At 41.6% G+C, this 21,848-nt stretch overlaps 2 protein-coding genes across 2 annotated transcripts in view; both read left to right on the forward strand.

The window, feature by feature from the left end:
- Positions 1-436: 436 nt before the first annotated feature.
- Positions 437-15,986, forward strand: LOC306909725 (uncharacterized protein; the record flags this gene model as incomplete). The annotated part of the gene is made up of 6 exons (XM_079483734.1): positions 437-517; positions 602-802; positions 1,389-1,476; positions 1,593-1,735; positions 1,872-2,084; positions 14,740-15,986. 6 exons carry the CDS (start codon positions 437-439, stop codon positions 14,845-14,847), a joined length of 834 nt encoding a protein of 277 aa, XP_079339860.1. The 3' UTR covers positions 14,848-15,986.
- Positions 15,987-19,707: 3,721 nt separating this feature from the next.
- The window catches only part of LOC306909849 (serine/threonine-protein phosphatase 6 regulatory ankyrin repeat subunit C-like), a 41,942-nt gene continuing 39,801 nt past the window's right edge, over positions 19,708-21,848 (forward strand). Inside the window, exon 1 of the mRNA XM_079483930.1 lies at positions 19,708-20,091. The gene's annotated coding sequence lies outside the window, so the exon portion shown is untranslated. The remainder of the gene's footprint in view (positions 20,092-21,848) is intronic.

The raw sequence follows: 21,848 nt of genomic DNA on the forward strand, positions 1-21,848 counted from the left end.
GTGGCTTTACAGTTTCCATGTTTTACAGTCTCAACTGTTACCTTTTCCTACATGTCCTAACTGTCACATTGTCTCTCATATTGTGTCTGATGTATTCTTTTAAAGGGTCATACGAATCTGGTTTACTATATCATTTTTGATTGAAGTGGAAATCTATTTAATACATAATGTTAACTTGACTGGATGGTTCATTTCCACTTTAAATAAAATGTAAATAAGAAAATACAAATCTCCATGTATATTTCATCTAAAATAAATGTATTTTTACAAGTTTAATCTTTTATGCGCTTCTGAAGCTATAAATCAACATGCCATTGTCAAACCATATACAAACAAACATACAACATTGGGCTCTGGAATGGTGTATGTACAGTAAATGATGACAGAATTTATCATAACTGCTCTTTTACTGCATGTTTTAGTAGATTGGGATTTTATGTTGTCAGGTGCGAATGTGAACGCTAAAGATCAGGAGTGGCTGACTCCCCTTCACCGGGCAGCTGCCTCACACAATGAAGTAAGAGCAAAAAAGGTGAATTTATTTTATTATTTTATTATTTATTTTGTGTATTTGGTCATTGTGTATCGCGTTTCATTGCAGAGAGCTGTTTGGCTGCTAGTGAAGAAGGGGGCAGACGTGAACACACAGGATAAGATCCGGCAGACTCCTCTACACGTGGCTGCAGCTAACAATGCAATAGATTGTGTTGAGGTTCTGCTTCTTCATCTCAATGATGTAGATGTAGCCGATTGTTTTGGTAGAACAGCTCTACATCACGCAGCCCACAGTGGACACACAGAGGTATGAATTAAAATATCAATGATTGAATTACTGTATCACCATTTACTCACCCATGTGTTGTTCAGACCTCACATTTGTTTTCTTCCATCATTTGGTTAAAATTTGGAGTGGCCTAATGGTTAGAGAGTTGGGTTTGTGATCAATCAGGAAATGACCCAAGTCAGTGCCCATGAGCCAACACCACATAAAGGTTTGTAGCAAACAGACATACACAGAGCCAAAGCTCCATCTGAAGCCCATCGCTGAGAAGAATTTGAGGAGGTTTGGCCAAAAGTGACACGTGAGTGCAGCCTATTGAGTCAAGAGCCAGTGAGAGTGACTGTTGTAGTTAAAAACAAGAGAGGATCACTTTTAGTCGATACTGTGTAATTTTCCTGAGGGGAAATTGTAAGTATGTTCATGAGAAGAGGCTGCGTAATTTCCTTTTGTGTTCCACATTAGAAAGTCATGTGGATTTGGAACAACAGAAGTGAGTAAATGATGACAGATTTTTATTATAACGCTATTCCTTTAAATGTTGTGGTTGTCAAAAACTGGATGTCAAACTTTGTTAAGGTTTCCATTAACACATTTCAAATGTATTCAGACAGTGACCCTGCTCCTCAATAACAGGGTCAACCTGAATGCCAGAGACATCAAGGAAAGACAGTCTATCCATTTGGCAGCTCATCTAGGTACTTGGTGCTTTGATTTGCTACTTCAGAAAGCATGTCTGCTATTGGGGATTTTATTCAGATTATATAGTTTTTTACGGTGCATATCTTGTATATGTATTTTGTCTGATGGTCAGGGCATCTGGAGGTTGTGAAGCTTTTACTCTCATGCAGTGCTGATGTATCATGCAGGGATAAGCAAGGATTTACCCCACTGCATGCTGCTGCTCTTAGTGGACACATCGAAGTGGTCAAGTGCCTGTTAAGACATGGAGCAGAGGTGAAGAAAACATTCTGTTGGCTAATTTTACTTGCTATTAAAAAACTACGTTTTTTTATATCGTGAATAAATGTTTGAGGATATAATAGGATATACTGTAAGTGTTTTTCTATTGTCTCTCTTGTTCTTCTCATAGATTGATGAAGTAGATATCTTTGGAAACACGGCCCTTCATATGGTTTGTTACACCTGTCAACGGAGAGTAGCCAGTGAGCTGATTTACTGCGGTGCCAGGGTTAACCAGACAAATGTGCGTGGCTGCACACCGTTGCACCTGTCTGCCATCGCTACAGATGGAGCTGAGTGTTTGGAGCTGCTGCTTAATAATGGGGCAGACATCAATGCACAGGTCAGTAAGGGAAAGAGATCATGATTGATTACATTTTTTAAAATCTTTTGAATCGTCCTCTGAATTAGGAGTGTGCGATATAACCAAAATCTTCTGTCACGATAGAAGCAATTTTATACAACAATAAGAATACACATCGATACTAATTATGATTCGATCTGGGGAAAGACGTCAGATGTCATGGTGGGATGTAGGGATGCTCATTTCAGCCAATTTAGATTTTTAAAACCGAGAACCGTTATCCGAACATTAACCGATAACTGATAAGATCTGAATATTTAATTGGAATTAACAAAAAATACATAATGCATCTCATTTAGAAGGCATGCGTGATTTCCAGCATGGAGATGATTGACTGTGTAGTGAGATGTAAGAAGGTAAACATAACAATGCCAACGGTTCACAGTAAAAATTTAAAATGGTAAGATTCAGCGATGCAAACTACTTAACAGGCCTCAAGATTCAAGATTAGTAATGCTGTTTATTTGAAATTCCTAATCTACCTTTTTTATGTAACTTCATAGTTACAGGCTTACAGCACATATTTAGCGACATGATAACATTCATTTGAATGGAGAGCTGGCGATACGAGCAGTAGAGGCCGCTAGACAGCCTGTTAAACAGCAGCACAAAACACCCTTTCAGATGGAATTCAGAGATAACGGCTCGGGAAGCGTATTTCATGTGCTTTCCACCAGCCAGGAGTAATATCCAAAGAGGGCACTTGGCCACATTAATGTGTCTCATCTTTCACAATGCGCAGTGAGCGATTTTCGCGCATCTACATTTGAAACTGAACTTGAACAATAAATTTTTTACCATCAGTTAACGTTAATTCTTACTGGGATGTTTTCAGGAATATAAAAAATTGATGGAATGTTCAATTCAATTTTTAATTCAATTTGATTTATATAGGTAGTAACTTGTTATATAAGAACCTAGTAAATAATATCTAATGTCAGCAGTCTCCCGGTGGTTTATTTAGCATATTTTGCATGAAGTGAATAATGTGTCTTTAGTCTAGATTTAAATTGGGCGAGTGTGTCTGATCCTGGAATAATATCAGGAAGGTTATTCCAGAGTTTAGGTGCTACGTATGAGAAAGCTCGGCCCCCTTTGGTGGATTTAGATATTCTAGGTATTATCAAAAGAGTTTTGAGATCTTAGAGAGCGTGATGGGTTGTAGTGTGATAGAAGCTCTGTTAGGTAGGTAGGGGCTAAACCCTTTAAGGCGCTATAAGTGATTAAAAGAACTTTAAAGTCAATACGATACTTAATGTGTTGCCAGTGAAGGGTTGATAACATTGGGGTTATGTGATGGTATTTTCTGGACCTGGTTAGAACTCTGGCAGCTGCGTTCTGCATATTTCGTAATTTGGCAACATTTCTTAGGTGGAAAAAGGCTGTTTTTGTGACATTTGACATGTGATTTCGAAATGACAGGTTGCTGTCTAATATAACGCCTAAATATTTTACAGTATTTGTTGGAGTGACATAATCAGAAATATTCGGTTTGCGTGTCTTTGGTCCAAAAGTAATATTTCTGTGTTATTAGAATTTAAAAGAAGGAAATTACAGGTCATCCAATGTTTTATATCTTCAATGCACTCTGCCAATTTGGATAGCTGGGAGGAATCATCTGGTCTTGATGAAATATATAGCTGAGTATCATCTGCATAGCAATGGAAGCTAATACCATGTTTTTTAATAATGTTTCCGAGGGGCAGCATGTATATGGAGAACAGCACGGGTCCCAGAACCGATCCCTGAGGTAATCCATAATTTACTTGCGTTAGATTTGATGATTCCCCATTTAAATGGACAAATTGATGTCTGTCAAGAGCACAACTGAGTGCACACTACTTTTCTAGTATTTTAGACAGGTATGGGAGATTTGAAATCGTTCTATAGTTTCCTAGTTCATTTGGATCTAAGTTTGGTTTTTTGATTAGAGGCTTAATGACGGCCATTTTAAAGGGTCCTGGGACATGGCCTAGATTAATTGATGAGTTGATAATGTTATAAATGGGCTCAATTGCAACAGGTAGTAGCTCTTTTAATAATTTAGTTGGTATGGGGTCTAATAAGCAAGTTTTAGGTTTAGATGTTGCAATAAGTTTAATTAAATCTTCCTGTTTTATAGGTGAAAAACACTGTAGCCTTTCTTTTGGAGCGATGGTTGGTTCTAATTCCTAGGACAGACTTTGATGTTGAGGTTGTACTATTTTGTCTGAAATGTTTTCGATTTTCTTTGTAAAAAATATCATGAATTCATTGCTACCGAGGTGCGGCGGAATAGCCAGGTCAGGTGGAGTCTGTTTATTTGTTAATTTAGCAACTGTGATAAATAAAAACCTTGGATTGTTTTTGTTGGTTTCTATGAGGTTACGGAGGTGCTCAGCCTTTGCAGCTTTTAGTGCCTTTTTATAACAATTTGCAATCTCTAATTCAGAAAACCAAAAATGTGCAGGAACTATAGGCCTGTATTGATTACATTATGAATAAAATGTGCGTTATTTAGAAGAAAGTCGAGGTGGTGTGTGACTGACTTTAGCCCACTAATTGAATTCGCGTCATGGGAGGGGTTTCTGCCGCTAGCTATGTCATAATCACAGCCTTACTAGAGCAAGCTCCTGATTGGTTAAAGCGGCACAAATTTTTGCCAAAATTCAGATTTTTCAACTTGCGCTAATCATTCGAACGATCATTTCGCACTATTCGTGCAATTTGCGTCATTCGTGCCGCCTCATTCGCGCGAATCGCACCTCAAGTAGGTCATCACGTCTTTGCATTGACTTAACATGTAAATCACCAATTAACACTTCATTCACGTTCGGTGTGAACACACTATTACCTAGAGGTGAACTATCCCCTTTCCCCTTCTCATAAACACGGCACCTTCTCAGCATGCAGGGGCGCGAATTTTCCAATACCCCACACAATGAATGAATGATAGAAAAGTGCCGCCCCGGGCGACTGCCTGGTTCGCCCGTGACTAAAACCGCTACTGGTGATCGGTGACATCGTTGCTTTGAGGCATAATATCTATATTGGTTAGATCGGCTCCGTGAGATATAATCAGGTCTAGTGTATGATTAGATCGATGAGTGGGTCCTTTAATGTGTTGTATTTCTCCAAAAGAGTGTAGTAGTTCTGTAAACGCCACAGCTAATGCATCGTTAAAGCTATCTACATGGATATTAAAATCTCAGACAATTAGTACTTTATCAACGTTAACCAATAGGTCCAATAGGAAGTCTGCGAACTCTTTCAGAAAACCAGGGGGTCTATACACCGTAGCCAATTTAAAAGAAAGCAATGGTTTTTCACTTTTGTTAGGAATAATTATGTTCAACGCAAGCACTTCAAAGGATTTAAATTTATGCTCTGTTCTCTGAGTTACAGTAAGAAAGTTTCTAAATATTGTAGCGACACTGCCAGCCCCAACCAACCGGACGTGGCTCATGCATATAACCGTAACTGGGTGGGGTACACTCATTTAGACCGAAATAATCATTTGGTTTAAGCCAGGTCTCGGTAAAACAGAGTATATCAAAACTGTTGTCCGTGATCATTTCATTTACAATAACTGCCTTTGAATTTAGTGACCTAATATTAAGTAGGCCGAACTTTATGAATTGGTTTTGGTTGTTTATTACATTGTCTTCAGGTTTAATCACGATCAAATTTTTTCTCTGACTTGCCAAAATATTTACTTTGTAGTTTTATTCGGGGGACACATACAGTCTCTATATATTTGGAAACAGTAACATTTATAGCAGTTGAGGAGCACAGAATATGGTTAAAGTTTTGACTTACCTGAGGGAGACTTACCGGAGGGAGACATAGTCAACAGGTGCGTAGCGCATTCAAGATGTTGTTGGACAGGAGAGCCGCTCTGATGCTGCTGGGGTGCAGACCGTCAGGGCGGAAGAGCCTAGGTCACTCTCAAAACGGATCAAATATATTAACAAAGAGCAGCTTCTGTTCAATACACCATGACATTAACCATTGATTAAGCGAAAAAAGTCTACTGAACTTTTCATTCCCTCGTCGGTAGGTAGGCAGCGGTCCTGATACGATGATCCTCGCTGCGGGCGATGCATCGCTTACCGTCTCGATCAGACTCCTGAAGTCCCTCTTCAGGATCTCCGACTGCCGCATCCTGACGTCGTTCACTCCTGCGTGCAGCACGACAGCTCCGACGTTAGCGTCGTCCTTCTGGATCGCAGGTACCTGCGCAGACACATCAAGAACACGAGCGCCAGGAAAACAATGAGTGCGCACATTACCTTTAGTGGAGGAAGCGCGTACGCTCCGGACAATCGAGTCTCCGATGATCACAGCGTTGCATTCAGTCTCTGTACAGAGAAACACGCGGAGTAGATGTGGTAGAAGTATTATAATCGCGATGAAAACTTCCTGCAGATTTGTGAGCTTCAGCATGGGATGTTTCCAGCGCCGTTTTATGTTCTCGCAGCCGTGTCTGCTTCTCAAGTAAATCCTGGATCTACTTCTCCACAGCCTCCAATTCTGACTGAAGTGCGAGCGTTTCCTCATCTGCACTCAAAGGTACAAACACCTCTGAAACATTAGCATTAACCATTAGTGATGTAATAATGAGAACAGTGAGTTAAGCAGTATGCAGGCTGGTAATGCTAACAGCCTTAGGGCTAACACAGAAGGATCCGATAAAAATAATTTATCAAGGCAAGGCAAGTTTATTTGTATAGCACATTTCATACACAATGGCAATTCAAAGTGCTTTACATAGAAGAAATTAAAAATATCCATTTGATAAAACAGTTAAGAAATAAGAAAAATAAAATTAACCAGTTAAGAATAAAAATAAAATAAAATATAGTTTAGAATAGATAATAAATAAAATAAAGTACAAACAGTCGGGGGCACAGTGGCACATTAATCTAATGTAAAACTTAAACAGATGTGTTTTGAGTCTGGATTTGAATGTGGCTACTGTGGGAGCACATCTGATTTCTTCTGGAAGCTGGTTCCAGCTGCGACTGGCATAATAGCTAAATGCAGACTCTCCTTGCTTGGAGAAAACCCTTGGTATTTCTAGCTGATGTGATCCTAATGACCTGAGTGTTCTTTTGGGTCTGTATTCAATGAGCATATCTGCAATGTATTGAGGTCCTAGGCCATTGAACAATTTATATACCAGTAATAAAACTTTAAAATCTATCCTATATGTAACTGGTAGCCAGTGTAAAGACCTGAGGACTGGTGTGATATGATCATATTTTCTGGTTCTGCTCAGAATCCTTGCCGCAGTGTTCTGTATGAGCTGCATCTGTCTTATGGTCTTTTTGGGGAGGCCAGTTAGGAGTCCATTACAATAATCCACCCTGCTGGTGATTAAAGCATGCACAAGTCTTGACTGGAAACAAAGCATCTAATTCTTGCAATATTTTTCAGATGATAGTATGCTGATTTAGTTATTGCTTTGACATGACTACTGAAGCTAAGGTCTGACTCTAGAGACACACCGAGATTCCTGACTTGATTTTTTGTTGTTTGACCTTTAGAGTGAAGGTCCGCGTTCACCTTGAGAACTTCATCTTTATTTCCAAACGCAATGACTTCAGTTTTGTCTTTGTTTAACTGAAGAAAGTTTTGGCTCATCCAACTATTTATTTCATCAATGCATTTGAGCAGGGAGTCAATGGGGCTGTAATCGTTAGGCGATAGGGCTAAGTATATCTGTGTGTCGTCTGCATAGCTGTGGTAAGCAATTTGGTTATTTCTCATTATTTGGTTCATTGGGAGCATGTACAGGTTGAATAGGAGAGGCGCAAGAATTGAGCCTTGGGGGACTCCGCATGTCATGGATGTCCACTCAGACTTATGGTCACCTATACTCACATAATAACCTCTTGCTTCTAGGTATGACCTGAACCATTTTAGGACTATCCCAGAAAGCCCCACCCAGTTTTCCAGCCTGTCTATAAGTATGTTGTGATCGACCGTGTCAAATGCAGCACTGAGGTCGAGTAGGACCAGCACGGATAATTTGCCTGAATCAGTACTTAAGCGAATGTCGTTTACTATCTTAATGAGCGCTGTCTCTGTGCTGTGATGCGGGCGGAACCCAGATTGAAAATTGTCAAAGTATCCGTTTGAGCTTAAGAATTTGTTCAGCTGGTTGAAGACAACCTTTTCAATTATCTTACCTATGAAGGGAAGATTTGAGATCGGTCTATAGTTGTTTAATATGGTCTTATCCAGATTGCTCTTTTTCAGGAGGGGTTTGACAACAGCAGTTTTCAGGGAGTTTGGGAAACTTCCAGAGAGAAGTGAGGCATTTACCACATCTAGGAGATCTGCTTCTAAACAGTTTAACGCACTTTTGAAAAAAGATGTGGGAAGTGCGTCAAGGGCGCAGGTTGATGTTTTAAGGTGTTGAACGGTTTCTTCCAAATTTTTGCCATCAATTTCTTCAAAATCAGACATTGTAACTACTTTCTCAGGTCGTGGTGTGATCTGCCCGACCCCAGCGCTACTCAAGGATGTGCTGATCACCTTTCTAATATTATTGATTTTATCAGAGAAGAAAGATGCAAACTCACTGCACTTGCTGTCTGAGAGCATTTCACTGGGAATCTGTCTTGGGGGGTTTGTCAGTCTGTCTACAGTAGCGAAAAGAGTCCGGGTGTTGTTTAAGTTGCTGTTTATAATATTTGAGAAGAAAGTCTGCCTAGCTTTGCCTAGTTCCATATTGAAAGCATGGATGGTGTCTTTGTAGATGTTATAATGGACTACAAGTTTTGTCTTCCGCCACAAGCGCTCTGCTTTTCTGCATTGTCTTTTCATATTTTGCACCGCTGTTGAGTTTCTCCAAGGTGCTTTTTGTCTACCACTCTTCCTGACTTTCACAGGGGCAATATCATCAATTACACTTTTAACCTTCGAGTTAAAAGAATCAAGGAGAGAATCAACAGAGTCAGCAGATATGCTTGGTGTTAAGGATATGGCCTTCATAAATAGTACACTAGTGTTCTCATTTAAGCATCTCTTCTTGACAGACACAGATCTAACTTCAATGGCAGGAGAGATCAATATATCAAAGAAAATACAGAAATGATCAGATAGTGCTACATCCTTAATAACAATAGATGAAATGTTTAGACCCTTACTGATAAGTAAATCTAGAGTGTGTCCACGATTGTGTGTGGGTCCATGTACATGCTGAGTCAGGTCAAATGTTTTTAAAACAGTTTTGATTTCTTTTGCCATATTGTTTTCTGCATTATCTAGGTGCATGTTAAAATCTCCGGCAATAGAGAAACAGTCAAACTCTGAGGAAATTGTTGATAACAGTTCTATAAAGTCCTCAGCAAAGGATGAAGAGTATTTTGGAGGCCTGTAAATAGTGATTAGTAAAATGCGAGGAGCACCTTTTAACACAATACCCAGATATTCAAAAGACGTGTAATTTCCAAATGATATTTGCTTACATTGATAGACATCTTTAAAAAGAGCAGCTACTCCCCCACCTCTCCTAACTGATCTGCAGACACTCATAAAAGTAAAGTTAGGAGGTGATGCTTCATTGAGGACTGTTGCACTGCAGCTGTCTTCTAGCCAGGTTTCATTTAGAAACATCAAATCCAGGTTGTATGTGGTTATAAAGTCGTTGACTAGAAGTGATTTGTTTTTAAGTGAGCGGATGTTTAAAAGTGCTAACTTTACAGTCTTGCTTTTTGCCCCCATAGCAATCTTGGTTTGACGTGCAATGGGCACCAGATTAGTCTGGTTTGATCTACGACTATCGAAGGCCTTAGACTTTCTGTCGTGTGATAGCACAGCAATAGAAAAAGATACAGGCACACTGGATTCCCGCTTGTTCTGTAAACATTTGATAAAGTTACTGTTATCATAGCGGGGACCCGACACATATCACTGGAGGAGGGTGTGGGCCCTGGCGTTGTGGTAGAGGCCGAAGAGCTCTCACAGGAGGAGGGCGAGGGCGAGCTGGGTCCGCAGGCTTTGGTGGCCGTGGGGCTTGTCGTTTTTTGGTCGATATTTGGGGGCTTCCAGCATGTTTGGTTCAAGCATACACCAGTTTTTCCATTTTCTCTGAGAAGCACAGAAGTGGAGATGCTGGGGAGAGAGATAACGTGTCTGGTGAGAGGGGCTGTATCTCTGGTGTTATCAGAGGCTGTAATACGCTGTCCTGGTTTCCCTGGCTGTTTTCCAGGAAGTCGTCCTTGGGTGCTGAATCTTGGAGCAGTTCTAATATGTCACAGTCTGTCTGTGTGGAGCTCGGTGGGCAGGGCTCAGCTGAGATGGTGTCCATGAACTGAGTGGTGTTATCATTGTGTGACGTGTCAGCCGCATGTCCAACCAGGTGCTGAGGTGAAGACATGTGGTCATTCACACTGTGTTCGGGTGTGTGTGTGCCATTCTGGTTGAGTGGATTGGCAGAAGGATGACTGAGGGAGGAGAAGATATTGTCCTTAAGCACTCTGGAACCCAGTTTGTTTAGCTGGTGGCCATTTTGTTGAAACAGTTGCCTCTGACTCCAGAAAATATTGAAGTTGTCAATGAAGTTCACTCCTTTTATATTGCAGTTTTTTTGCAGCCATGTATTAAGCCCAAGCAAACGTGAAAACCTGTTTGTTCCTCTTGCTGGGAGTGGTCCACTGATGAATGTTTGCACATTCAGTGTTTCAATGAGTTCATTGAAGTCCTTCTTAAGAAGTTCTGACTGTTCTTTATGAATATCATTTTTCCCCACATGAATGATGAGTCGATTTACAGTCTTATGTTTCATCAGAATGTTCTGAAGTTCCCTGTTTACATCAGAAGTTGTTACTTGTGGACGGCAGCACGTAGTTGTATCCCTGCTACTAATGTTTCTGATTATGGAGTCACCCACTATCAGAGTCCTGGGCTCAGCTGCGCTTTGAGCTGAGTGCCGCTGTCTGTTCGACCTTGAGCGCCTGTTAAAATCAGAGTTAGCTGCTGGCTGATTTAGTCTGTGTTCAGACACATTCATCAAATTTGGGGATTCCTCATTGAATAGTACTTCAAATCTGTTCTCAAGATGTATGGGCGGTGTTCGGAGACCAGTGTTTGCAATCCTTGTAGCCGTATTTGGGGTAGAGGATGCTGCTGCAGCAATATGTGATACTCGTGACAGTCTGATGTCTCGAGTGCCTTTAGGTCTCGCTCCCTGTTTATGCCATCTATTTGTAAGTCGATCGGCTTGTTTCTCTACACTCAGAAAGGCCGGTCGAGGAGTACTAGATTCATGGGACTCACCGGCTGTGTGCTGAGGGCGTCCATGACAGAGCTCTGATTTGTGTTCCGTCTGGATTGGTGGTCCCACAAGTAACTTTGTTTCAAGAACTGCAATCCTTTGTAAAAGTTTGTGGCAGTTTATGCAGCAAGTAGATTCCAGAGAAGGCATTTTCTCTTATCCTTATGAGTGTAGACAGTTGTGTTTTCTCTTCCCCGGAATGTAAGCTTTCAGTTGGAGGCTGGTCAAAATAAGATAATTCTGATTTTTGTAGTAATACGTTTGAGCACTGTGCCGAAGTTAAAATTAGGTGATAAAAGGAGATAAAATATAAAAGTATAAAAGCGACAGAGTAAGCGCGGAGAAGTAAGCAGGAGCGCCCGACTGCGACTTGAATCCTCCTCAGAAAATCTAAGTAAAACAGTCAGTTTTACTTAGACGTATCAGTACGTTTAACAATGGTCGTACTCAGGGGAAATGAAGTAGAGGTTGTCATCGAAAGTCTTCGATGCCCAAGCTGCCCACGCTTTGCGATGGGTACATCAAGAAAGCGGACTCTCCCGATGCCTCCCATCTGCGCAGAAGAAACCACCATCTGCAGGGGGGCCACCTGAGGAGGGGGCACCGGAACCACAGGTGGATGTACGGGGCTGCTGGGATGCAGGCACCAACCGGGACCACGATGCCCTAGTGGGGGCCGGGTCGCGGCAGAGAGGCTGATGGCCTCCGTCTGCTATTTCGTAGAAAGACTTGAAATTCTTCTATGATGCCCAAGCAGCCCACGCTGTGCGATGGGTGCATCAGGAAAGCGGACTCTCTCGACGGCTCCCATCTGCGCAGAACTGAGTCAGAGGTGTCTCTCTTTGACCACAAGAGTGGACATCTTCAGACCCAGTGTGCGCGCCGTCACTTCGGTCGCCCGGAGAGCGAGGTCTGTGGCAGTGCGCAGGCCCTGCATAACCACTGGGTCGGCGGAGTTAGGCCCACCGGGACTCCATATAACCACCGCCGCTCTGCTTTTTAGCCGTGACCGCAATACCATTACCACGAACAGTGCTTTAGCGCGCCGAAGCATGTAAGGTAGTTATCATGCCTGTCTGTCTCAAGGATGGTGCGGTCGCACCCAAGACTACAGCGGCGAAACATGTCTGACGACATGTGTACGCTGCAGGAGAAATTGCTCTTTTAGAAATACACTCTTTTAGACACCTCCAACCAGCTACAGAAATGCCCAGGGGGATTGCAAATGCCAGGACAAGTTCCGCTGCTCTGTGTCGTAGATCCAGTAGGTAGATCCATTCGCCAAGTTCATTGGCCTTTTCAAAGAGTCGGAGATGATTGGTTCTCAAGTCAAACCCCATTCTGTCAGTCTCGACACAACGTCGAGAGACTGTGAGAAAGGGAACCGTGTAACTGAGATTACTGTCAATCTTGTCCTCTGCTACAGTGATCCAGGTCTCTGCTTCTTTGATGCGCTTTTCATTAGCTGACATGTCTTGTTTAATATCAGACAAGCTGCTCTCCAGAGCACCTATGGAGTTTGCCATTGCATCAAGACGATTGTTTATAACGTTTAATTTTGAACCAAACTCTGAGCTAAATTATTTCAGTTCAGCTAGCACATCCGCTATGTCCGCTATTCTGTTAGCATCGGCACACTCTGCTATCATTGTCTTCACGCTTCGCGTATGTTCATACGTGCTTTCGTAAAAATGTCACATTCCTTGACTGAAGGGGCCTGAGACATATTTTCATCCAGATGGAATGGTCGGGTTGCTAAGATTCAGAGGTAGTTTATATTTCAAGGGCATGTCTTCTTTGCCATAAGGCAGCACCCGTTTAAGTATTTAAGTGTACTCAAACTGATCCATGATCCCTGGTATGCTATTGTAACAAGGTTCAATAGAAGGGAAGGAAGGAGGCGGGAACTTAAACAGTAAAACTTTAATTAAACAAACAATAAACATGGAAGTAAAGACTCACGGTAGACTGCCGGCCAAAAAACATAAACACAAACTTAACATATGTTTGGGCCCGGTGCTCTCTCGTCAACAGTCCTGCCAGTCGTCCTTTTAAGCTCCCGATCTCCTTCATAAAATATGCGTGACCGCTGCGTACACAGCTGATTGCAACTATCACTCACGCCACCGACCCGCTTCACGGCTCTCGTCCCGCCTTCCTCACCACAGCTATAAAAAGGCCCAACACCATGGAATGAAAAAACATCCCCATATTGTGAATCTTCAAATTGAACTGTGGTTTGATTTCAGTGTTTGGAGGGTCGTCTAACAAACTGTCTTTGGCCTCTAGACCCAAAAGAATAAACTTCCTTTCATCAGTCCAAAAAAAAAGCAACATTCGCTTTAGACCAGTCAATGTGTTCTTTGGTGAATTAAAACCTCTTCAGCAACAAAACTCTCACAAACTCTAATAAAAACTTGAAATAACATGAACACTGAAAATGTTGAAGCATTGTTCCAGCCCTACATAAAACAACAAATGTGAAATGAAAGATGTCAAGTTGTTCCAAACCTGTACACATTTCTTTGTTCTGTTGTACACAGAGAAAGATATTTCAAACATATTTGGAAACCAACAGTTCAGGGGCAGCATCGACTACCATAGTAGAAAAACTTACAATGGTAGTAAAAGATGCCCGAGAACTGTTCGCTTTCCTAATTTTTTTTATATTTGATTTTGTTTACAACAGAACAAAACAAAAATGTATGGATTGCACAATGTTGCATATTTTGAACATGCCCCTTTCAATTCATGATTTAACAAAGCAAGTATGCATGTCATGACTGGTTGGGTCTGTTTGTTTTCTATTACTCTACTACACCTACTTGCGAATTATTTGCCTTGTAGAAATATAATTTAAACCAAAAACAGTGATTGATCTGGTTAGTGATGTTTGACTGCTATGGAGTCCAGCCACCTGCCACGGTTCATCTTTGTTGATTTAACACTTAAATGTTAAATATTTCACATGGTGTGGGCACATTCGGAGAACGATCATAAAGTGTGGTGGGACTGGGCCACTTTGAACACAATATTATATCTAACTAAAGTACTGTTGGTCTGATTGACTTCAATAATTGACATGCAGTGTATTTGTCTCAGTTGCTATTAAAATTTCATCACTTTTAATATTTGACAGAACATGCACAGTTTCATCACAATGCTACTGGTGCAAACTGCCAAATTTTTTTTTTTAATTTATATTTTTGATTATCACTTTGTAATACTAAACTTGTGTCTAAACTCATAATGGTGTTTCATAGTTCTTTTAAGTCCTTTCTCAAATTCACCTTTTATTTCTCTTTGTGCCTTTAAAAGGCTTGATCCCATAATTGCTGCTTTCCTTAGGAAAACTTCTTGTGTTTTCAGAATAAAGAAGGAAAGAGCCCTTTGCACATGGCTGCTATTCGTGGATGCTGCACCCGTTCAGAAATACTTATTCAAAAGGGTATGTACTTAACACATACAAAAACATAACATTTAGCAGCCCTGCTGAAATAAGGCAATAATAATAATATATTTTATAAGGACACCTTACAAGCAAAGATTATGCAGTGCTTTGTAAACAAGAAGCACATTTTTTAATTCAATACGCTGTGTAACAGGAAGCCAGTGAAGTTGTTTAAGAACTGGAGAACTTAGAAGTTCTAGTGTTTATTCGTGCAGATGAGTTCTGCACTAACTGTAACTTGTGTAGGAGTTTGAGGGGAAGACCATAGAAAAGAGCATTGCAGTAGTCAATACGTGAGGTAACAAGAGCATGAACCAAAGTAGCAGTGCTCCTTGTTGAGAGGGCAGGGCAGAGGCGATTAATGTTACAGATGTGATAGTATGCAATCCGAGTAATCTTGTCAATGTGCAAAAGACAGAGTACTTTAACCTGCGTTGAAGGAGCAATTGTGGAACTTTCAATGCACATAGAGAAACTGCTCGACATATTATTGTTTTTACCTGTGTTAAAACCTATTGTTTTAAACTGTTTTAGCACTATTATGCTTAAGATTAAATAAATTGAAAACCAAGCTTTAACTTCAGACAAACAGTTAAAAAGAGAGGACGGAGGAAGTTCAGGAGGGGGTTTTGAAGATAAATAAAGCTTGGTGTCATCTGTGTAACAATGAAAAGGGATACCATATTTCCTAAAAATGTTTCCAAGTGGCAATAAATAAATAATATAGGACCCAGAACTGATCCCTGTAGGACACCTGTAGTAATATTTAATGATCTAGAACTGGCCTAATTGAATAAATTGTTAACGGCTGGAGAGATATGATGTGAACCAAGCCAGAGGAGTACCAACAATTCCAATAGACTGCAGTCTGGCTCAAACGATTTCATGAGAAATAGTGTCAAACGCTGAAGTTAAATCAAGAAGAATTAATATAGATCAGAGTCCTGAGTCAGCCGCTACTAATCATTAGAGATCTTGACAAGGGCAATCTCAGTACGAAGATAGGAACGAAAACCTGATTGAAATTGTTCATAAAGGTTCTTCATTGAAAGATGATAATTTACCTGAGCCGCAACAATCTTTTCCAGATTTATTAATAGAAATGTCCAATTAGAAATTGGACGGAAATTCAAAAATTATTTGGACCTGGCTTCTTAACTACTGGATAAATAAATAAGAAAGAGAAGAATGAATGATCAAAGCAATAAAAGGCAAAATATCTAACAGACAGGCATTAACTAATTGAGTTGTAAGAGGATCTAATTGACAAGTAGTTGATTTCCGAATAACTGAAGTTCCCTATCGATACTTCACTCGTACTGAGTAGCAGGACGCTATGGGGAAAACTCCTTTTTCTCCGATGACTGAAGCAATTCAATAGCGCAGTGAAAACTGCACGGTGATTGGTTGGAAAAAAGTAAAACTTTAAACCAATCGTAGCCGAGCTGCCGGACCAATGGCGATGGAACCCGCCAAAATGGGCGGGGCTTATGGCTATATAAGCAGACACATCGCCATAGGGTCTTCAGATCTCTTCTCCTTCAGGGACGACCTGATCTTCGCCTGCCGAGACTGACTGCTTCGCCGTCGAGAGAGCACCTGCAGCGGATTCGACCTCCTGCTCAGCGTCTTCGCTCAGCGGCTTCGTTCAGCGCTTCCCCTCCGGCGGATTCTGTTGACGGCTTCGCTAGCGAACGGTTCGCTACTCAGCTACGGTCTTTTCCCTGCCGCTATCCGGCGACGCTAAAAGAGTTAATTTCTGAGCAAATTTCCTGCGGTATTTACGTGCAGTTTTCACTGCGCTACAATGCCGCGTCGTCCCTGTCGCTCGTTTGGGGTCTTCCTACACGCCGCTGACGGGCACGACGAGTGCGTCTCATGCCTGGGTCTCTCCCACGCAGAGAACACGCTCAAAGAGACGGAATGCTCTCACTGCGAGAGTATGAGTCTCTCCTCTCTGCGCTCGCGGATAGCTTTCTTTTCAGAGAGTGACTCCGCCCCTCGATCCCCGCCGCCTCTGCCCGCACAGGCCACTGTGCGAATGAAGCAGCGGGGTAGAGGAACTAAGGGCTCGGGGAAGCGCAAGCTCACGTCGGCTCGCCGTGCCTCGCCTTCCCCGGAGAGAGAGCTTTCCCCGGTCTGTTTCACCCAGACAGATCAGCGTCCACTGGCGGCCGCCTGTGACATGATCTCGTTCGGTGGAAACGAACTCGAGGAAGACGACACCATGTCGTTAGCGGCTTCAGACGGGGAGGAGTTAGCGGGCTCGTTAGATGACCCCGCCCCCTCGCCGTCTCCAGAACCCAGCGGACACGGCCCAAGTGCGGACTCCGAGTTCTTCCGGGTCCTCACGAAGGCAATCAACGAACTGGGTCTAGAGTGGTCACCCCCAGAGGAACCCACTCGTAGCCGCCTGGACGAATGGTTCTTGCCGGGGCGCCGTCAGGCTCTGCTTCTCGCTTTAGCATCGGTGAAGCATGTGGGTGACCTACAGGCTCTCTCTGTGAGCCCATCCTGTCTTGAATTTGGGCCTAACGACGCCAGGGTCGTCCTCAAACCAAGGCATGGCTATGTACCTAAGGTGCTCTCTACTGTCTGTGTTTTTCGTTCCATCTGTGGCACGGCGTGATTATACTGGTTCCCCATAGCGTCCTGCTACGCAGTACGAGTGAAGTATCGATAGGGAACGTACTCGGTTACTAACGTAACCTCGGTTCCCTGAGATACGGGAACGAGTACTGCGTTCCTTGCCGTGCTACGAGCTGCATCGCTTCAGTCGAAGTAACCTGAAGACCCTATGGCGATGTGTCTGCTTATATAGCCATAAGCCCCGCCCATTTTGGCGGGTGCCATCGCCATAGGTCCGGCAGCTCCGCTACGATTGGTTTAAAGTTTTACTTTTTTCCAACCAATCACCGTGCAGTTTTGACTGCGCCATTGAATTGCTTCAGTCATCAGAGAAAAATGAGTTTTCCCCATAGCGTCCTGCTACGCAGTACTCGTTCCCGTATCTCAGGGAACCGAGGTTACGTTAGTAACCGAGTACGTTATCTCATTTACTGTTGGAAGTTTGAAAGTAGAGCGAGTAGAGTTAACTGACTGTGTAAGACAGAAACAAAATGAAGAACAGGCTAAATCTGTAGCTAACAAAGACTGACTATTAATTTCTATTTTTGCATTACAAAAGTTAATAAAAAGCATCACATAAATCAATTGAGTGTAAATATGATGTTATTGAATCAGAAGGATTTGAAATATTGTTTGAAAGTGAATTTCAGTTTTGGTCCAGGCAGGTAAGTGCTGGTCTGGTGGTGATCTCGCTGGAGAATGTGCATATCCACTCTATTTACTAGGCAAAATAATATTTCTACCAAAGCACCTTAAGTAGTATCTGTGACACAGACAAACTTCATGAATAAATAGTTGTAGACTGTCAATTAAATGTAAAACAACCATTATATAAAAGAGTCTGCCAAAATGTGTAGTCTATAAATAATGCAAATATAATACACTTTGATTTTAATAAAAACAATTAAAGGATTTACTTAACCACAAAATGAAAATTTTGTCTTAAGTTAGCTCCTCGGACTATTGATTGCACTCACCTGTTCCCCTTTACACAGACTCTATATTCCTACCTTATGTGTCTAGTCTTTGTCAGATCTAGTTGTTGTATGTTGCCATATCTTTAGTGCTGATCTTCAGTGGATGTATTTTTGTGTTTCCCTGTTTGTATTTATACCTGTGGATGTCTATTTGTGTTGGATTTCTTGCCTGTGTGTTCCCCCTCTTCGTAATCAACCATCTTATAACTCACCTTCTGTTTTCCTCCGGTTCCTCAGACCTGACAAATGCTGTGATGATAGAGCTGGACAAAGGAGGTGGCGAATCTACAAAATTATTAATGATAATCTTAAATCTAATAATTTTTTATTTTGCCTTGTGCAAGCACTGTCGAGCTTGTGCATAGGCTGCAGCTTTTGCAGGATGGGAACTGGAATCCCCTGGTTAACCCCTCTGAGGTTTTTTTCTCCTCCAATGGAGTTTTGGGTTCCTCGACACTGTTTGCATACTGTTTTGCACTGTTTCCCTGGCCGGAGGGGCTGCTAGAATTTTATAGTTTTATTTAATTAACACTGCATATAGGAATTTATAGTGTGTCTGATATTTGACCTGTGTTTTGACTTGCATAACCTTATATGTTTTGCTTATAATCAATGTTTTCTTGTACAGCTGCCTTGTAAAGTTGACTTGAGTTGACTTATTTTCGCGCATATCTAAACACATACTCAAGAGGTGCTGCTTAAGCCCTCGTGTGAATCCCGCCTCGTGTGAATACTGATGAGTGTTAAGACCTGCGACTCTACCTGCACGACTCCACCGAGCAAAGACACCTGAAAGGCACTTTAGTATATTTAATATACCTTTGCTTTCACACTCCTTTGTATACTAGCAACATGTGTTTACAGTTTATTCCTGTACTCCTCCGTAGACATTGTTCTCACCCAAGATGCAAGGCATTACGTGCTCACTCTCACACGAGTCCCGTTCACACCTCACCTTCTACACCTCTGACTCTCTTTGTGGGTCTCTGGAACTGCCAGACAGCTGTGAACAAGACTGACTTCATCCATGCTTTTGCTAGCCAGTCTTACTAAGACATGGATTCGTCCTGAGAACTCCTCCGCTGCTCTCTCCACAAACTGAAAGAGGAGGATGCACAGGTTTAGCTTATCAACAATAATTGGAAATATGTCCCACTATCTTCACTATGCAACAACTATTCATTTGAATACCAAACTGTTAATATCACTTGTGTAGGAGCCATTTTTGAGTTTAATCTAAATTGTTGTGCTATATAAGCACTGGTAATTTTTGTTAGATATAGGGTTCTTTATTTTGTAGGGACTTTTATTTTGATAGGGGGTGAGAAGGTTGAAAGATAAATATGGCCACCTGTCGCCTGCCTAGAACAAAGAATAAGAAAGCTGTTGGAACGTGTTAACCATACAGTTTTTTACATCGCTATTTGAATTAGTATTGAATTGTTATTGAACATTATTTTGATCTTAAGTTGTGACTTTTTTGACCACCATTCTCTTTTGACCATGGTAACAACAATTAACCACTTACTAATCGTTTGTTGGATTACTGGAGTCCATGCCTTTTTGATACTATCAACCTACTTACCTGCCTGCTGCCTGCATTGCTCTGCTTACCTTCCCGGCTAACCATTTGCAGGAATCCCATTTCGTCCTCCACAAAAAAAGGTAAAATTTTAAGTTCAGACATCGTTGGATAGCTTGTCAAAGAAGTTAAGCAATACATCCCAGCTGAGAGTGGTCCGCCACAACATAAAAGTAAAAAACTTTTCAATCGTTTACGCTGCTTCACAACCTTGTTTGGAACACATGGAAGCATTTGTTTGACTGCCATTGAAGCGTAAAAGTTTTTTGATACTTTGGAGTTGACGAAGTTTTGGATCTTTTTGACAATTCACTATTGGAGTGCATTATTGTTTGTTAATGGATTTGCTACTGGAGCGGACCATGCCTTTTGTTCAGCATCTGTAAGCTTAAATGAAGCCAGATAATAAAGAATTGAGTTGAAGATAATTGTGCAGTTTCATTTTTTGAAAAGGAAACTTTCACAACAAGGTTAAAATATGGCTGATGACAAATTTAAAGAGCTTTGCGCAACGCGCAGAGGAAAACTTGGCGTGTGTACACGTAGAATGAATGAGTTAAAGGAATTATTAAAAGGTGGAGATATTGAAGCCATTGACACTGGCCCTGTACAGCTCCATGTGGCATTGGACTAATTTAAAGATGTGCATCAATCCGTGCAAGTGCTATATGAGGAAGAGGAAAAGAAAAGTGACAATGATGATTGGTACCAACCAAAGATGCAAACCTTTGAAAAAAAATTTAATGAGGTAGAAATGTGGAAAAGTGCTCAAAGCTATGGACACCAAACTGCGGTGTCTCCTTTGGATAGTATATCCATTGTGGCAGCACGCGCCAGTAAAGTAGAACCTTCACGTTCTGGTGCCAGTGTTGCCTCAAAATCTTCGTCAGTGTCTTCCGCACGTTTGAAAGCTGAATCTGAAATTGCAGCTCTATTGCAACGTACTGAAGGACTCAAGAAAAGACACGCCTTGGAAATGGAAAGAATTAAAGTGCAAAATGCAGTGGAAAGAGTTGAACTTGAAACAGAGTTGGCTACTGCAATGGTGCAAGTGTTACAGAGAATTGAGGACGAATCTATTTACTCTAAACTCAATTCGGCAGAAGTTTCAGAATCATCAGGAGCTCTGCACAGTTATGCTCTTTTCCTCTGTGGATGCTGTAATGTAATGCGTACCTTAAGGTACATGGATGAGCTGAACCTTCCATTAAACCAGTGGCTTCTAATATCCTAGGTGCCTTACAAAGTGAAAGTAAAAAGGACATCACATGCTTTTGACATCAGGCCACGGCCACGTTTGCCGATCTTGTCCACTTCCTGGAAAGGCAGGCCAGGATTTTACAAGACCCAGTCTTTGGTAACCTCCAAGACGGTTCCTTAAACAGAAGGTAACCAAAAGTAGCCGCTAATAGTAGCAAGCCAATGAGTTCCATGCAGAAGAGCAGAGGGAGCAGTTTCGCCACAACAGTAGCAGCTGTGCCAAAGTACGACACAGAGAGCACAATGCAAGTATCCAATGTGCCCAAAAACAGCTCATCAAAACTCTGTCCTGTCTGTAATGGTGAACATGACATTGTGTCATGTCAAGAGCTGATGAAGAAGCCTCACAACGCACGAGTTGAGGTGCTAAAGTCTAAAGGTGTCTGCTTTGGTTGTCTTGCTAAAGGTCATATGAATTTGACTTGCAGAAATAGACAAACATGCTCAATTTGTTTAAAATTACATCCCACTATCTTGCATATGCAGGTCATTCAGACAAAAGGACAGTGAGCAGCCGGTTGGTTTCATTGAAAACAGAGGCACCTGACTGTAGTGATAAACATTGTACACTTGCAATAAT

Source organism: Barbatula barbatula (genome assembly GCF_947034865.1).
Source record: "Barbatula barbatula genome assembly, chromosome: 20".
Lineage (NCBI taxonomy): Eukaryota > Metazoa > Chordata > Actinopteri > Cypriniformes > Nemacheilidae > Barbatula > Barbatula barbatula.